Source organism: Eriocheir sinensis, unplaced genomic scaffold, assembly GCF_024679095.1.
Source record: "Eriocheir sinensis breed Jianghai 21 unplaced genomic scaffold, ASM2467909v1 Scaffold238, whole genome shotgun sequence".
In the NCBI taxonomy this organism is placed as follows: Eukaryota; Metazoa; Arthropoda; class Malacostraca; order Decapoda; family Varunidae; genus Eriocheir; species Eriocheir sinensis.
The window spans coordinates 28,800-41,298 of record NW_026111541.1 but is presented as its reverse complement, the minus strand read 5'-3'; the positions used below and the strand labels follow the sequence as shown (position 1 = coordinate 41,298).

The following is a 12,499-nucleotide window of genomic DNA, read 5'->3' as shown; positions in this document are numbered from 1 at the left end:
TTGCATTATCGTGCTAAATCACTAATGAAAAGCAGGCAGTCGGAATGTACATTATTATGATTATGCTTTGAGCCATTATCATTTGCTTACACTGTGTCACTGATCATAAGAAATTTGCATTTATTAACATTCGTGAGGCCATTAATGATTTTAAAATAATCGATCGATCTCTAGAAGGCAACGTTTCTGAACATGTAATATCATCGTACATATAATATCATCGTAGGGTTTCTTACACATCATCCTGGTTCCTTGTCACTGAACACCTAATTTAGCAATATTCTTCGCATGGTGGGAGAACAAAACTATTTGCGCATTCTATGTAGGGTGACTAATTTCTTGCATGATGGCATATAATATTATGTTTATCTCTTCAATTATAACTTCGCTTATGAAACTCACCGTTCTGTTTGCTATATTCGGTGCCTCAATATATTGATTGGGGGGTTTAAAGTTTCACGTGATTGCGGTAGCAATATTAATGTACATATTAATTAGGTTCAGTGTCATCCTTAAGGGTTTACATTTCATGAACTAGATGGCATTTCCCGTAGTCCTTACCTGCCAGTAAAGGTAAGCTGTAATTCATTTATTTAACATAATTGCGTGTTCTCATCTTGCGTCACAGGGCGTGGAAGTGCGGCAGGAGCGGGCGAATGGCATCCTACTCACCAACAGGAGTCTGGTGGTGCAGGAGGTGACGAGGACCCACGCGGGACGATACACCTGCCAGGCCAGCAACGTCGAGGGAGACTCCACTTCCCCGCCTGTCATCCTGGCCGTGCAGTGTGAGTGAGCCCTTTGTGCTACTGCTCTGTGTGTGTCGCAGGAATAATTTTTGTAGCTTGTATTTACTTTGATTAACAGCTTGATAATTTAGACAAACAATTTCGGCTACCTGCATCTAACCATGTCTTATACGTGTAGATGCGCCCCTTTGCCGCCCCGGCCAGGTGAGTGTCTACGGAGTGTCTAAGCTGGAGGACGCCCACGTCACCTGTCAGGTGGATGCCGTGCCCCAGGTGTGTACCTCCGGACTTCCTAGCGCTTGTGAAATAATGATGACATGATTTTACGCTAGATATTGAGACAGCTAAGCTGCCAGAATGCGTAAGGCGGAGATCAGAGGACCGGTGAAGCACGTCGAAGTAACCCTGGACTGTCACTCTGCTACAGGTGACACGCTTCTACTGGACCTTCAACAACACGGTAGAGAGCCTCGAAGTACCGCAGGAGAGGTTTACGGTGGGGCTGGGAGGTCGTAGCGTCGTCATCTTCACGCCGACATCAGACCTCGAGTATGGAACGCTGCTGTGTGCCGCCGAGAACATGGTCGGGAGGCAGAAGGACCCTTGCGTCTTTCATATCATACCTGCCAGTAAGTACTACCTCCACCATTCCCTTCTCCTCTCCCTCCATTACTTCTTCCATTCTCAGAGGACTATGAGGCCCCTTCCATACCCCTTGATGAGAAAATTTTGAAATAATGCTAGTCTTGTGGGTTTCCTTGTCCCCATATTACTTTTCTGTTTCTAGTCGTTGCCTCTTTAATAGTTCTAACTGAGTATTCGTCTGTCTGCTTTTGACTGTCTGTCTGATCGACTCTTTTAGTCCATCTGTCTGTCTGTCTGCATTTGTCTGTGTGTGCTATATACGTACTTCTGTGTCTGTTTTACCTGAATGTTTGTGTCTTTGTCTGTTCGTCTACCATTATGATTGTGTGTCTGTGTGTGTGTGTGTGTGTGTGTGTGTGTGTGTGTGTGTGTCTCTCTCTCTCTCTCTCTCTCTCTCTCTCTCTCTCTCTCTCTCTCTCTCTCTCTCTCTCTCTCTCTCTCTCTCTCTCTCTCTCTCTCTCTCTCTCTCTCTCTCTCTCTCTCTCTATCTCTCTCTCTCTCTCTCTCTCTCTCTCTCTCTCTCTCTCTCTCTCTCTCTCTCTCTCTCTCTCTCTCTCTCTCTCTCTCTCTCTCTCTCTCTCTCTCTCTCTCTCTCTCTCTCTCTCTCTCTCTCTCTCTCTCTCTCTCTCTCTCTCTCTCTCTCTCTCCCTCTCTCTCTCTCTCTCTCTCTCTCTCTCTCTCTCTTTCCAGTCACATTCGAGGTGAGGCACAAGAGCACTAACGCCCCAGGTGCTGCAGGTAAGACGACAAGAGGCAACAATAACAAAACAATATATACGAAATAATAACAAGCATTATCCTTATTGTTTTCTTTTATTTGAGGACCGAACTAATTCCTCACCAGGTATTCAATTTGCAGGAGTAATGAATGCATACTTTATGAAATGCATTACTAAAACAACTCCGATTGCGCAATTGGAATGTGAATACGGTAATATATTTTATCCCTTAAAGAAAGAGCACACACACTCTCTCTCTCTCTCTCTCTCTCTCTCTCTCTCTCTCTCTCTCTCTCTCTCTCTCTCTCTCTCTCTCTCTCTCTCTCTCTCTCTCTCTCTCTCTCTCTCTCTCTCTCTCTCTCTCTCTCTCTCTCTCTCTCTCTCTCTCTCTCTCTCTCTCTCTCTCTCTCTCTCTCTCTCTCTCTCTCTCTCTCTACATATATATATATATATATATATATATATATATATATATATATATATATATATATATATATATATATATATATATATATTATTTTTTTTGCAAAAATTTCCCCGTACAATGTAAAATTATCCGATAGAGAACTGGCTAAATTTACAATAATAGTTTAGACTTTAGAGTACACATAAGAAGAGCTATATAATATACATATGTACAGTCAACATTTTATGGGGAGCGTAGGTGTAGCAACCTATGGGTGGCGACCTTCATTTGCTACACACACACACACACACACACACACACACACACACACACACACACACACACACACACACACACACACACACACACACACACACACACACACACACACACTCACATAAACATACATACATCCTTATATCTCTTAGCCCCTCTTCACTCCCGCCTCATAAGGTCAAATGCAAAACTCTATAAGAATAAAAAAAATCCAACTAAATAAAAAGGTCCCTGACATGCGCGTTTAACATCATTTTTTTTTAAACACAACACATGATTCGCTGATTTTCCGATTGAGTAGTATGTTTGCAGGCGAGTATATTTCATGTGGGTCATTCGGTCAGATGGATATTATTGATAAAGTATATTTAGGACATTCTGTAAAATTCTGATGGATTCGTAACACAATCCCAAACATGTATCTGCACCTGTGTACATGTCTCAAATAAATGTTAGCCGAAAAACATAAATAATTTGTAGTCCAGTGCGGTGTCATTTGCACATCTGCATCCTTTTTTAAACCACAACTGTCTCTACCGAAGATTGTTATGAATGTGACGTAATAATAGTGGTAATAATGCAAATACTCTTACTAACGATAAGAATTAGATTATTACTAATGCATCACACATAAAATGCCTTCCTGGGGACGAGCGCCTCAGCTGCTAACTCCTCTCGTGTCAGGAACGTCGTCAGTTTGCGTTGTACTCTTGGCTCTTTTTGAGGTATATCATTATCTTGCCCTCCTTCAGTCTTTTTTTTTGTGGCATCAATATCGGGTTATTGTAGCGTCTATTTCATTCCAAGAAGAACCAACATTACCACGCATTACAAACGTTATGTAAATGTTGATTACGCAAAATTGCCTTTTTGGGTGTCGTGTAGTTATACCTTAATCGCCGTGACTCCAACAACACACCGCCCCATGACCCAATCGATTTTTCTTTTTTTTGATGTCCTAGCCAAACCTGAAGCCCCGACCAATTGTTCGCTGTACAACGTGTCCTCGAGTAGCCTGACGGTGTCCTGCTCGCCGGGCTTTGATGGCGGCCTCAACCAAACGTTCGCCATGGAGGTGTACGGCACCAATCCTCACTCCCTCAAGGCCAACATCACCTCCAACATACCGCGGTGAGTGTCACCTCCAGATCGTGGCTAATGTACCTCATCATACTAAGTGAGAACATGCAAAAATATAATAGTAGTTATGCCTGCAACGCCGTCGCCCAAATGAGTGAACCACATAGGTGTTGCCAAAGAGAAAATACCATTTATGATACTGATTCTTATCCATACACTGAAGTGAACTTTTTTACTAAACATGTCATGATAGTACTAATTGCTACCAATACTGTTTGAATCTGTAATGGTTAAGGCACATAATAAATGGAACTGATTTATTAGCGTTAGGTTTTCATAATTTCAATTAATTCAGGTCCGTTTAATAAAATATATATATATATATATATATATATATATATATATATATATATATATATATATATATATATATATATATATATATATATATATATATATATATATATATATATATATATATAAACTTAAGTGATATTTGCTGAGTTTCTACATTAATATTTTGGGGGCAATATTCATCATCTGTTCACTAAACACTCCTTTCAAAGCCTTTGTAGAGAGACGGGTATGAAAATCACATGAAGCGTCAGCTTAAAGGTGATATCATCAACATGGTGTTGTATATAGACTGTGGCGTGGAAGGTAGATAGCCTCGAGTAGTGAACACCGCCATTGGTGTCGTCGTATGTTACTACCTGCTGCGGAAAATAATCATTATCAGTCTTCTCTTTTGTGCTTTCCAACATCCCAGGTTTGTGGTGACCGGACTAGATAACGAGTCTGAGTTCCAATTGATAGTGTATGCCGGCAACTCCAAAGGTCGCAGCAGCATCACCCGCCTCGTGGCCATCACCCAAAAGCTACCGGTGAAGCAGCTCGAGACGCGCCTCAGCAACAGCGGCAATGATGGTGAGTGTTTGAGATGAGGCGACGCGTGGGTACAGGAACCAGATCGAAAATAATTGTTTGTTTGGGAATGACGGGACGATAACCAGCCGTGCCACGAGGCAAGGTCACACTCTAAACACTACTGCTTTATGAATCGTTATTCGTGAGTCTGACAAACCGTTAGTGAAAGCCACATAATTTATGGTAACTACAGTTTTTTTCCCCTCCAATTGTAAAGGTAATCCAAAAGACTGACAAGACAGTGTGTGGAGGGAGAAGATTTGATGTTGTTAAACTGTTCAAAGTGAATGAAGGTGCAATATTAGCGTATGCCCAGTCATTCACAAAACTGTCCAGATGAGACTCGGTATGGGGGTTAGTGTACATAAAGCTTAGTTCATTGATGAAGATGCGATGGGTGAACATAGGGATGGGATACATATAATAAGTCTTCTTGTCCGAGAGGCATATAGGTTGGGGGAGAGATATATAAATAATGAAAGATAGTGGTTCGGAAAGCTCCGGGGAGAATTCATTGTTTAATATAATTGAGAGACCATTACGTGTGTCGGAATAAATAAAACGGTGATGCTGAAGGCGTTTGGCAAATCCATATTCCTTCATTGGAGTCAGGAGGTCAGGCGCTGGTAGGGAGGCTGGAGGCAGGTGGAGTCTAATGGTGAGAAGGGTTGTCATGTGCTGGGAAATTAGCTATTCATAGAAAATTCGGCCTTTTAGTCGTTGACTTTTTGGACACAAGGGAAAGAGGGAAAATAGTGTTTCTCCAGGCAAGCGAGGTCCCTAATGTTGTTATAATTGTAACTGATGTTTGCAAAGTGGTGCATTTTGTGAGATTTTTTGGTTGCTTTCACCTTTCTCATACATTTTTTTTCTGAGAGCGTGTCAGTGTGTGTGTGTGTGTGTGTGTGTGTGTGTGTGTGTGTGTGTGTGTGTGTGTGTGTGTGTACACATACAGACACACACAAACACACACACGTCCCCTTCCCTCATTCCACACAGCGGCGGGGGTGACGCAAGACACTCCTTCAGACGCCTTCAAGCCTCTGTTGGGAATCTTTGGCGGCGTGGGACTCATCGCCGTGCTCCTCGTCGTCATTGCTGTCATCGTCATCAAGGTAAGAAAATGGAGGAAGGGGAGAAGATGGAGGAGGAGGAGGAGGAGGAGGAGGAGTAACAGAAGGGTAAGAACTATCCAGCCTCTACCTCACCCCGTCACACCGCCGCCTCTGTTTTCATAGCGTTATGGATCCTTTAAATGTTGATGTTCACAAGCCTGGCTGTTTTCAGGCATATCAATGTTTCCGGTTTCCTTTCTCGATCATATATATATATATATATATATATATATATATATATATATATATATATATATATATATATATATATATATATATATATATATATATATATATATATTGCGCTTCAAAATTAATAAACCCTTTTAAACGAAGCATTTTTTTTTTTTTTTTTAGCATTAATATTCGATGGGAGTGATGATGACGCTTCCAACTTGCTTGTTTGATTAGGGTACACAGAGGACCAGGTGGATAGATTACATCAGAGTATTTACTGGAGCACGATGCAGTATAATAATAACAAAGAGAAAGGTGGAGAATCTTGGGGAAAACCTTTGTCCCGCAGTGGACTAGTAATGGCTGACGACAATGATGATAAAACTTATGGTGACTTAGCACTAGATCCACACGCAGGCCACTGCTGTCTAGGCGTGTCTTATAGTCAAGCACGTAAATATTTCCTATACATGGTCAGGAATTTAGTTTCTGAAAATTGGAATCAAACTGTCCATTTTAGTAATATTACTGCATGATACTAAAATTATCATACAAAGTCTCATGAATATATTTACTTATACTCAACAAATATGATACAAATCTAGTAGCGTGTTCTCCGATGAAATCTGAAAAAAATGGACTGCGCTCTTTCCGTATTTGCCCCGACTTTCTCAGACAACACTCCAGACGTACTGCACACATGCTTGGAGCCGCAGAATCTCCAACGCTGTGGGATGTCTATTCTTGTTTGGCTTTTTGTGTTTTTTCTTTCGCTTATAGTAACAGTAGTAGTAGTAGTAGTAGTAGTAGTAGTAGCAGTAGTAATAGTAGTACTGGTGGTGGTAGAGGTAGTAGTGCAATGACAATAACAACTGCATTTCTACTACAACTACTTCATCTACTACTATACTTCTACTACTACTCCTGCTGCTGCTACTACCACTACTACTACTACTACTACTACTACTACTACTACTACTAATAATAATAATAATAATAATAATAATAATGCTAACCACCGTTCCTACAACAACTACTACTACTACTACTACTACTATAGATGCCGCTGATGTAATAAGTCGCTAAAGTAAGAGACCACTCCCTTGTGTTTGGCGTGAAGGTTCAGTGCAGTGCCGAGGCGAGGAGACGGCGGGCGCAGGGCGAGGGGAGTGACAGTGAGGATAAGCGGCAACGACAAGTCAAATCCAAAAAGCAGCTATCGCAAGACTTCGAGAGGCACCAACTGACCGTGAGGAGCAGCAGGAGTGAAGACGAGATACCCAAAGACGCCGGTGCTGGCTCTGTGAATACCGGGGAACGCTACGCCGACTACCGCCCAGTCCACCTCCACCAGCACCATGACGACCAGAGTCCCGACGTGGTGGCCTGCAGCGGAGGTACGTTCATTCCTTTTTACTCTGCATTTGAAATTGAAAAAGTAATTGTTTTTTTTAACGTTTTTTTTCCTATCCGGACGTAGGTTTTTCCAAATTTACTTTCCTATATATACTCTTTTAAGATTTATCGAATTGTTTGAAGATATTGAAGCTATTATAACTGGATACTTTGTATACATTGTTTTAGGAAAAGTGTATATAGTTCACATTACAAGAATTGGGAATCGACCCGGAGCTGAGTGTAATATATAATTCAGTTTTCTTCGTGTTACTGATATTTCAGAAGGGGAGTAGACACCAATATATTTATTAACTAAATTGAATAATACAGTACTGTGAAACTCGGACTCTACACATTTATTGTCGTATATGATATTTTTTATTAGGATGCATACTTTAGATCTCAACTGCTCCCTCTTTAACAAACGCAAAGATCCACGTTCCCCAGCACCTCACTCATGACGCAGCTCCACCTGGACATATAACCGACCCCTTCCACCTACCATATAAATGATGCTTCTAATGTTTGAAAGGAGTCCTAAGCGGCACATATTTTAGGCGATCATGCCACTGCGTACTTATAGTTGATATGTGCCTCGTTTTTGCCAAATATATTTAGTGAAAATTCAGTTGCTGAGAGCTTGATATCAATTTTTTTTTTCTAATGAACAAGGAGAATATTCCAGGTCCCAAACAGACAAGAGAGAACAAATGATTGGATGTATCGTTCGTACCTATCACGGGCCACGCACCATATAATGAATATGTGTCAAGCTTTCAGTAACACTATTAAATGTATCAACGGCATTAATGTCATTATGATAAATTGGAAGTTTTTTCTTGATGGCAGTATTATTAAATGAATAATAAATGAGCTTTGGACAAGAATACAATCAGCAATGGAAAAAAGTCGACCTACATTTTTTTCCGTCGTCTTTTACTACGGAAGTGACGAAATACTCCGTTGCCATGGAAACACTCATTTGACTGAGATCCCTTTATCAAGCATGTGATGGAACATGATATTTTATTTATTAAAAACTAAATATACGTATGACGCATGACGTTATATTGATATAGAAAATATTAATTGCAATTTAAATGTCACCAGCGAAATTGTCAACATAAACTATATCATGGTTTCAACTAGCCTACTCCCGGCGTCCCGTAATGAACATGTCGAAGCTGTTTACGTTCCGAAATCGTATATAGAATAGTTTGATGTTTTAACGAATTATGTTACCTGTATGTCCTTCCTTAGTACTTCTTATGATCTTTTTCATCCTGAACTGTATATGATAATATTTTACCATTATGTAAAAGGTGTTAATAATTATGCACAGCGGCACGGCAGACTGTGGAATGTCAGAGGTTACTCGCATCACCTGCGGAGCATACAAAAGCGGCTACAGAAACGGCTAACCTCATCCTTTTTGAGAAGTATGTGAGCTACTTTTATGGTGCTGTTTTGCGAAGTTTTCTTCGTTAACTGACAGACCTCCGGCGTTTTGTTGAAGCCATCTAATACGCTCCTAGAATAACTATTGGCTCTACTGCCTTCACATTCTCCATCAGCACCATATTCACTCCGAAGCGGCTACTTAGACCGTTTAATGTAGTCCAAACACCTCTTAGCGGCAATGAATAGGGAGTAATTTTTATCAACTTAAAGAATTTTGGGAGAAGCGAAGTTGTCCATGTTGGCTACGGGTTGTGGTTAACTCGTGCGTAAGGGTTTTGGACAGTAAAGGGATGAGCTTGAATAGAAAGTCGTGTGCGGCGAGGGTGCGGGAGGGGGAGAGGCATGCAGTTAGCAAGTTCAGAAGAGCAGTCAGCATGAAAATATCGATAAAAATATAAAGAGATGCAACATGGCGGCGGAATTTAAGAGGTAGAAGATTATCAGTAAGAAGAGGAAAGCTGATGAGACGAAGAGTCTTCCACTCTGTCCAAGAGAGCTGTGTGAGTGGAGCCCCCCCACACGTGAGATGCATACTCCATACGAGGGCGGACAAGGCCTCAGTATATGGATAGCAACTGTGCAAGGGGGAAGAACTGGCGGATACGATACAGAACGCTCAACCTCGAGGAAGCTGATTTAGCGAGAGAGGAGATGTGAAGTTTCCAGTTAAGATTTTGAGTTAAGCCGAGGATGTTTGGTGTTGCATAAGGTGACAGCTGAGTGTTGTTGAAGAATAGGGGATAGGTGTTTGGAAGATTGTGACGAGTTGATTGGTGGAGAAATTGGGTTTTTGAGGCATTGAAGGACACAAGGTTCCTTTTACCCCAATCGGGAAGGATAACAAGGTCTGAGGTTAAGCGCTCTGCTGCCTCCAGTCTGGAGTCTTGTAATTCCTGTTAAGAGGGTCTTCTGTTGAAAGAAGTTGAATAATGCAGAGTGGAGTCGTCAGTGTATGAGTGGATAGGACAGTTTGTTATGGAAAGAAGATCATTAATGAATAACAGGAAGAGAGTGGGTGATAGGACAGAGCTCTGTGGAACACCACTGTTGATAGGTTTAGGGGAAGAACAGTGACCGTCTACCACAGCAGAGATAGAACGGCCGGAAAGGAAACTGGAGATAAAGGAACAGAGAGAAGGATAGACTCCGAAAGAGGGGAGTTTAGAAAGCAAAAAGTTGTGCCAGACTCTATTGAAAGCCTTCGATATGTCTAGCGCAACTGAGAAAGTTTCACCGAAACGGCTAAGAGAGGATGACCAAGACTCAGTTAATTAAGAGAAAGAAGATCGCCAGTAGAACGCCCTTGTGGAACCCATACTGGCGATCAGATAGTAAGTCAGAAGTGGAAAGATGTTTTTGAATCTTCCGGTTAAGGACTGATTCAAAAGCTTTAGATAGACAGGAAAGTAAAGCTATAGGGCGGTAGTTTGAGGGATTGGAACGGTCACCCTTCTTAGGCACAGGCTGTATGAAGGCGTACTTCCAGCAGGAAGGAAAAGTAGATGTTGACAGGCAGAGGCGAAAGAGTTTGACCAGGCAGGGTGTCAGCACGGAAGCACAATTTTTAAGGTCAAGAGGAGACACTTCATCAGGTCCATAAGCCTTCTGAGAGTTGAGGCCAGAGAAGGCATAGAAAATATAATTCTTAAGAATCTTAATAATAAGCATAAAGAAGTCAGAGGGGGAATGAGTAGGAGGAATATGCCCAGAATCGTCCAGAGTGGAGTTTTAACAGAAAGTTTGAGAGAAGAGTTCAGCCTTAGAGATTGATGAGAAGGCGGTGCTGCCGTCAGGGTTAAGGAGAGGAGGAAAAGATGAAGAAGTTATATTTAAAGTATTTACTTTCAGTATGTACTCGTACTTTTAGTGTGCGATAGATAAAACACATATGAATGGCACGTGATTAACTGTTGGTTCGTGTGGAAAGTGCTGGGCTTAGGACAGGATCTAGCACCATAGTGGAAGTGGGTCGAAGACAGTAGCTGAAAGAGGAATCATAGACCAGAGAATACTGAGTCACGTTTAAATTACCCTCAAGGGCCACGATGAGCTTATCAGACCTAGTGAGATGCAATACTGACGAGAGTGTCTTGCACTATTGTGTTTCAGATTTCGATGACGTGAACGTAAGTATCCGGCCAGGCGGCGCGATGACTCTGATGGCCGAGCACCTGCCTGCCTCACAACACCTGCAGCGCCCCGTGCCCTGCCACCACCCTCCGTCTACGCTGGTTCAACATACTCACCAGCGGCAAAAACAACACCAGTCACCTTCACCTTCGCCGCACAATCAACAACAACAACAGCATCACCAGCAGCAGCAGTCTCCTCTCCTGCTGCAACATACTAAAGACCCCATACACTACTCATTAGCGACCCCCGGCATTGGAAGCCATGAATTCCACCACCCTCACCCTCATAGACAGCCTCATCTAGCACCTGCCAGAGTGAGTAACGACGCTGCTCCCTTAGAGTAACTGTATATGCTAAAAAGTAAAGCATTGGTCACCTGAAAAGAATGATACGTTCGTAAAATGTGCTCACAGAGAATATTGTCTTGGTCTCCTTTAGATGTGTGACAACGTCGACATGGACGTCCACTTCAGTGAAGCTGTAGTGGACAGCGGGACGCCTCCCGCGCCAGCCCCAGCCGACGACCTGCCCGTCCCTCTCATGTTCGTGGGAGACGGGCAGGGCAAGCACGCGGGGGCGTCTGGAGTGGCGTGTTTGGCTAGAATACCTGAGGACCCCGAGAGTCCCAGCTCCAGACGGGAGAGTGCAGTGTAAATCGGGCCCAAATTAGCCAACTACTTACCGATAGGAATTAATATAAATTATATAAAGATAATGAGACTATTTTATATGCGATTCTCGTCACTGTGTGACAAACGTGGATTTTATATTTTATATGCCATTTTTTCGATATACAATAAACAAAACATATATATAACAAAAATAATAGAGCCTAGTAAATATTGGAGAAACCATTCAAAACTGAAGAGTTTATAGTTAGTTTATAATAGAGACATTTCCATGTTCCCGCATTTTCCATAGAAGGGAGACTGAACATTGGCAAGGACTGGGATGGCCTGAGCTGTGACGTTAATTTCAGTGTTTTGCTCTACAACTTATTGGTTAATGTTAATTTCCATATTCGCTGACGCATTTTCAACATGAGCAACACCAATTAGAAAACGCATCTTCATCACGACATGTTAACTTGATACAGAACACAAACGTCAACACTCCAAGGGTTTTGAAGAATAGCATATTCTTTGTGTTCACATATCTCATTCCCCCTCGCTCAGTTTTGCGTGCCACGCCTGTTTACACTGCGCCTCTAATTTTCTCGACATGTAAGTCACTCACGGGGCTCTGAAAGGAAAGAAAAAAACATTAAAAGACAGAAAAGAGATGCTAAAAAAATATGCAGCAATCTTGACTTGATAATGATAATATAAATGTGACAATGGTGATAATAAGCGATAATTTATTTGAAATTACTGACATTGATTTAGACTTAAAAATGAAGAAAGAAAAATATCG

General features: G+C 41.8%; 1 protein-coding gene across 1 annotated transcript in view; it reads left to right on the top strand.

Annotated features, from left to right (window-relative positions):
• Positions 1-11,740, top strand: part of LOC126991081 (nephrin-like) — a 49,581-nt gene extending 37,841 nt beyond the window's left edge. Inside the window, exons 9-17 of the mRNA XM_050849777.1 lie at positions 629-788; positions 928-1,022; positions 1,177-1,378; positions 3,758-3,926; positions 4,645-4,802; positions 5,802-5,917; positions 7,215-7,491; positions 11,063-11,400; positions 11,525-11,740. Coding sequence (XP_050705734.1) covers positions 629-788; positions 928-1,022; positions 1,177-1,378; positions 3,758-3,926; positions 4,645-4,802; positions 5,802-5,917; positions 7,215-7,491; positions 11,063-11,400; positions 11,525-11,740 — 1,731 coding nt within the window. The remainder of the gene's footprint in view (positions 1-628; positions 789-927; positions 1,023-1,176; positions 1,379-3,757; positions 3,927-4,644; positions 4,803-5,801; positions 5,918-7,214; positions 7,492-11,062; positions 11,401-11,524) is intronic.
• The last annotated feature ends 759 nt before the right edge of the window (positions 11,741-12,499 follow it).